This window comes from Echinops telfairi, unplaced genomic scaffold, assembly GCF_000313985.2.
Source record: "Echinops telfairi isolate 266 unplaced genomic scaffold, ASM31398v2 ScPeMD7_7420;HRSCAF=8458, whole genome shotgun sequence".
Lineage (NCBI taxonomy): Eukaryota > Metazoa > Chordata > Mammalia > Afrosoricida > Tenrecidae > Echinops > Echinops telfairi.
The window spans coordinates 19,850,765-19,857,088 of NW_022111320.1; the positions used below are offsets into that span (position 1 = coordinate 19,850,765).

The 6,324-nt window shown below is 52.4% G+C and overlaps 1 protein-coding gene across 1 annotated transcript in view; it reads right to left on the reverse strand.

Moving 5' to 3' along the window:
* The window catches only part of CTDSPL (CTD small phosphatase like), a 34,751-nt gene that overhangs the window by 5,391 nt on the left and 23,036 nt on the right, over positions 1–6,324 (reverse strand). Inside the window, exon 6 of the mRNA XM_045297673.1 lies at positions 2,716–3,072. Coding sequence (XP_045153608.1) covers positions 2,716–3,072 — 357 coding nt within the window. The remainder of the gene's footprint in view (positions 1–2,715; positions 3,073–6,324) is intronic.

The window sequence follows — 6,324 nt, forward strand, 5'->3', positions numbered from 1 at the left end:
TATATATATATTGTCAAAGATGTCATCTTGCTTGGATCCATAATCAATGTTCATGGAGGCAGCAGTCAGTGAATCAAACCTCTTTAAAGTGTTGAAAAGCAAGGATGTTACTTTGAGGACTCAGGTGAACCTGACCCAAGTATTGGTATTTTCAATTTCCTCACATGCACTTGAAAGTTGGAGCATGAAAAAAGGAGACTGAAAAATTGATATATTTGAATTCTGGTGTTGACGAAGCGTATGGAAAATACCATGGACTGCCAGAAGAACCAACAAATCGGTCTTGGAAGAAGTATGGCCAGACGGCTCTTTAGAAGGATGGTGAGACTTCATCTTACATACTTTGGCCATGTTCTCAGGAGAGACCCGTCCCCGGAGAAGGACACGATGCTTGGTAAACTAGAAGACAGCAAGCCCCATAAAGGCCCTGGACAAGAAGGACGGACACAGTGGCTGCAACCACGAGATCAGACGCGACAATTGTGAGGATGGAGCCAGACCAGGTAGTGCTTCCTTCTGCTGGGAACAGGATCGCACGATTCAGACACAACCGGACAGCACCTAACACCAGCGAGGTGGTGGGCAAGCACAATGACGACCACCAGGTGAAAGGCTGATGGGAGTGTTTACCGTGGATAAGTCAGGCTGATAACACCTGGACCCAGTGATTAACTTACACCACGTTGGGTGGGACAACCCGACGTTAGTGCTTCTTGAAGTGACGTCAAGTAAATAATAAGAGCTATCTTTTCAGTTATTTTATTGAAAAGCAACAAAATACAACACAAACCAACCAACCCTGAAGAGTTCTAGCTACTTCTTTAAAGAAAATATGAGGGGCAGAGGAGTATATTAAACGCCCTCATGAGGCTGCAAGTAGACTAATTTGGGATTCAGAACACTTCTACAAGAGACGTAATCAGGGTTTCTTCAAGAAAGAAAGGCAGAGGGTTAAGAGGACACAGTAGCCAAAGCCACGTGCAGACCTTGCTTGGGTCCTGATTCAAACGTCCCGAATGTAAGAAAGCACCTTGAGAGGACAGGGGAAACGCAATGTCTGAAAAATACAGATCGGATGGCAAACGTTATTCAAGCTGGTTAATTTAGTCCAGTGTGATCACGGTGAAATGGTGATTACATTAAAAAGCAGCCTTTCTCCGTGCAAGGTAGACTGTAAAAAAAAAAATATTATGGTGAATGTGATGTCTTCATGAACATAACATAGCTACACAGACAATATGGGTTACCTTTTGGGCTGCTAATAACCACAAGGTTCCTAGTTCAAACCCCCCAAGTACTTCAAGGGAAAAAGATGAGGCTTCATGGTCCTGTAAAAATTTACAGGCTTGGAAACCCTGAAGTGTAGTTCTCCTCTGTCCTATAGGGTCACAGTAAGTCTGAGCCGACTCCATGGCAGGGTTTTGAACACCTACCAGTGGAACACTGGAGTCAGCTTCAGTTGCGATGGCAGTGAGTTCAGTTGTTTGTTTTTACGGCACAGGTCAAATATTTATCCAAATAACAATGACACAAATTTCCTCTACTTTGCAACAGTTCTAATTTGTTATTGTGGTGGTGAGTGGCGCTGTAGTGTTCTAGACTCAACGAAGGAACTTTGGGTAGGCTCTTCTGAGTCAGAGAATCCTGGTCTTGGAAGGACGCGTTCTCTCCCGGCAGACCTGCCCAGTGTGGAGGCTGCTGCTGAGGGTCAGCAGTCCCCCGAGGGTCCGCTGACTTCTCTTTCCCCTGGGAATGTGGTCAGGAGGCAGGGAGGCCTCCCTCCTCTGTGCTAACGGTTGTGCCACACCCAGCAAGCAGGCCTTGGACGCTGTCACGCTGCAGGGAGTTTTAGGTAGAAGATGTCCCCTTGTGTCCTTCTACACATCACTGTGAGGCTGTAAAATGTGACGGCCCTATTTGAAGATCGTGTTGAAGTGGTTTATTCATTCTTTAGAAAGGAAAATCTTAAAAAGAAAAGATGATCTGTTGTAGAGGTCACCCAGGCCTTCCTAGACCATGGGGTCATGTTGCCCAGGGCAGCAGCCAGCTCCCCAGAGTTAATGATAGGCAGCCCCTTCTCGATAGTAACACTGAAAGGCCAATGAGAGGATCCAGGCCCACTGAGGCCAAGCACCGTCCATGTGCTTCTCATGCCTTGCCTCGGCCCCTGCAAGAAGCCTACGAGGCAGCATCCCTATCTCCCTACTGGAGTGAAGGTCACGGAAGCTCAAGAGGTCAAATCACTGGGTCGATGTCAAGGCCATGGCCAAGGAGTTCACCAAGAAAGAGACCAAGAGAACTACGTCTGTAGGTGTGACAAGAGTGGGGATGACCTGACACCAAGCAGCCGTTCTAGGAGCCCCGGGGATGTAGCAGTTACGTGTTGGGCTGTGTGTAATCCGCATGGTCGGTGTTTTCAAACCACCACCGGCGGCTCCATGGGCAAAAGACTGGGCTTCCTACCGCGGTCAACAGTTATAGTCTCAGAAACCCATGGGGCGTGGGTCGCTGTGAGTCAGCATTGACTCAGTGGCAGTGAGGCTGGTTTTGAAGCAATAGTGAAAAAGAGAAAAAGAACTATTTTTAAACCATGTTAAAGAAGTGATGGTGGGGTACACAGAGAAGAAAACACAGTGTATTTTGCCCCAAACGTGCTTGCCTGGGAAGTCCGAAAGCTCTGGGGCAGCCTGAGTGCTCCGTCCGGGGGCTACTTACTGCGTTCTCAGGATGGAAGATGTACGAGGCTGGAGAGTTGTCCACGATGATCACCTTGTTCAGCTCCCGCCCAAGGCGACTCAGGTCCTTCACGTAGTTCCCCCGGTGGAACACGCATGACTCTCTGAAGAGCCGGGCCCGGAACACGCCCCAGCGGTCCAGCAGGTCAGCCACAGGGTCTGCGTACTGGACAACAAGTGCCGTGATAAAGGCGGGGCCCCTGGAAGTGCTCGGAACCCCTGACCTCCTACGGCGACACTGGAGGTGTCTGGGGATCCTGGTTCTGTCCCTCCGGGTGTGCTTAAGACAAGCACTGCATTCTTTCATTTCTCCTATGGGACTGATGCGTGTGAGCAACTGAGCCATCTAAACGTCTCATCTCCACCTGCACCCCCTCTTTTGTCCTGGGCTTGGCTGGCTGCAAGAGCCCCTGGGGGCATCCCTTTCCCAGGCTATTCACCATTCATCCAGGTCCCCGTTTGAAACCTATGTGAGATGTCACTCCTCTGCTTAAATGTCTCCTCACCACCACCCCTAAGTTCTTGCAGCGAGCCTTGGCCGCGCACCTTGGCCACCTTCATCTGCGGCAGGAGCTCCATTCCTGCGGGCCCTCCTGAGTGGCACTCTGCCCCAGCTCTCCCCAGGACCATCTCTGACCAGCTCTGGGGCTCCTGAAGTGGCCACCCGGAGCCTGCCCTCCACCTGCCTTTCTGGGCACCAGTATCACCTCCCAGTCAGTCCCTTCACGGGGTCTTTGCTGAATTTCCCGTAGCCCATCAGGGCCTGTTGCTATGGGGGTGGAGGGTGGGGGGCTTACAAAGTGTGTGGGAAAACAAGGGAAAAGACAATGGGGCTTTTCCACAGACTCTTTCCTTAAACCTTTATTGGGGAATTGGCATCCACAGCCGACCTTCAGCTTTACATTGATTCATTGGTCTCACCTCACTCCCGACAGCCGCTTGGTGGGTGGGTGTTAACCCCTCATCCTGCTTCCCGGAAAAGTCTCCTGCCTGGCCTCTGCCCCTCCTCTCCCTCTCCTTGCCTTCTGAGCATTCTGTCTTTGGGCAAAGGGTGTCCCCAGGATCACAACTGGTTGGTTGTTCTAAGATGTGCGGACGTGGCCAGCGTATGTCTGTCTCCCTCATAGACCCGCGTATGGTTTAGCTGAAAACTGAGCCCTGGGGGTGAGGTCATTATCAGGCCAAAGGGTCGCTGAGGGCCATTGTCTTGGGGTTCCACCTATCTCTAGCTGACCAGGAAAACTGGCCTCTTTCACGACTGTGAGCTTTTTTCCATATTTCCCTCTCGTGATATCTAGGACCTTCTCATGCGACCCTTTCATAGCCGTTGGCAGTGGTAACTCCGGCCTTGGGGTCATTCCACAAGTGTTCTGCTGCCCCCTCGTGTTCCCCACTCCCCCCTCCCACACGTGGTAGGGAGCCCTATAACAATTGGTCTCATTAATGAATAAGTAGACTTTGCATCTGGCTTGTGGGCCTGAGGCCACACTGCCCCTTAGAGAGCCCCTGGCATTTCAGTCAGACCAGAGGGAAGTCCAAGACCCCAAGACCTGATGGGAGAGAGCTCCATCCTGCTAGACCCTCTCCCAAAGCCTGGTGGGGAGGAAGGGGAAGGGCCTTCCTCAAAGCAGGCAAAACTGAATTAAAAAAAAGGAACCCCCGCTGCCGAAGCACATCCCCATCCTGGAGGGAGATGTCCCAGTGGGTGGGCCACATTGAGTGGCTGGCCTGGAGGCGAGAGTGGTTATGTGAGGCCCAAAGGGAGGCCACCAGCACCAAGACCAGAGGGAAGAGAATGGCCGAGGTTCACAGGGGCTGAGTGGCCACCGGGGAGTGGAGAGTACCGGGCCTGGTGGTGTTGGCAAGGGCAGCAGATCCTGGGTGCAGAGAATATGCCAGCACAGCTGCCTACTGAGGACTACCAGACTATGCATGGCAGCCCTAGGTCCAGGGGACGGTCCTCCCTCCGCAGGAACATGATGAGAGGCAGTGCCCCAGGACAAGTAGGAGGAGGGCTCTGGGCACCGTGGTTTCCTGCTGATGAGGCCACGGACTGATTCTAGATGGGAGAGATGATGAGTTTCTCTACACTCACCAGCACTAGGGCCATACATCCTTCAAGGGAGCACCTTCGCTGGAGAGCCAAGGCCTCCAGGTGATTGTGGAGAACATAAGCTTCTCTTTGTTGGCCCCCAGCCTTGGGCAGTGCCCAGCACGCCGTTGCGAGCTGCCACTGAGCTGGTTCTGACCCACAGCAATCCCAGGCACAACAGAAGGAAACCCTGCACGGTCCTGTGCCTGCCATGGTTCCCAAGCTTGAGCCCATCGTGGCAGCCACTGGGTCAGTCCATCTCCTTGAGGGTCTTCCTCCGTTTCGCTGCCCCACTATTTTTCCAAGCATGATGTCCTTCTCCAGGGACTGCTCTTTCCTCACAACGTGTCCAAAGTATGTGCGATTAAGTCTCACCATCCTTACTGTAAGGAGCACTCTGGCCGGACTTGCTCAAAGGCAGATCTGTGGGTTCTTTTGGCATCTCACGGTACTTTCAATATTCTTCTCCAGCCTCGCGATGCTAACACATCGATCAGTCTTGCTTATTCAATGTCCAGCTTTCAGGTGTTTATGAGGCAGTTGAAAAAGCCATGCTCTGGGCCAGGGGTACCTCAGTCCTCAAAGCAACATCCTCGCTTTCCAAAACCCTAAAAGAGTTCTTGTGTGGCACACTTACCAAATGCGATGTGTCCTTTGGCCTCTTGACTGCTGTCTCCACGAGCATGGATTATAGATCCAAGCAGGATGAAACCCTTGACAATGTCCACGTGTCCTCCAGTTATCATGACGTTACCTACTGGTCCAGTTGTGAGGATTTCGGGTCTTCCCATTGAATTGCAACCCACACTGAAGGCTGCCACCCTCGATCTCCATCAGCAAGTGTTTCAAGTCCTCCTCAGTTTCAGCAAGCAAGGTTGTGTCACCTGCATACTGCCAGTCGTTAATCAACCTTCCTCCAGTTCTGATGTTGCATTCTTCTTCTTTACGGAATCCAATTGCTCTGATGACTCGCTCCGCACAGAGATGGAGTGAGTAGGGTGAGGAGCTACAACCCTGACACGCACCTTTCCTGATTTTAAACCGCACTTGTGGGACCAGTATTCCTATTCTGGTCCCACAAGTGCCTCGATCCATGTGCGAGTTCTGCATGAGCACAGTGGGTACATGTGTTTTGGCTTGCTGAGTGAAGGGCCCTGACTGTCAGCCTGGAGTTCCCACAGACCCCTGGGTGGAGTGTAGGGAGGCCCGCTATCCCCCGATGCCAGCCTGGGAGCTGAGACCAGAGCCAAGGACCTGGGAGTGGCCACCGGTCAGCAGCCTGGCTCACCAGGCAGGAGGGGCTGCAGGGCTGCACTAGGCTTGGAATAGGTCACCGGGAATGAGGTGCACCCACGTGTCTGTTGTCCCAGTGGTCCTGCACTCTCACGTCTGTGATCTCCTGGCCCTCTGGGAGGATGTGGGAGCTAGCAGCTGCAGGGAGCACTTGTTCTCAGTACTCCTCCATCGCCATGGAAACCCGAAGCCTTTCAGGCTGGC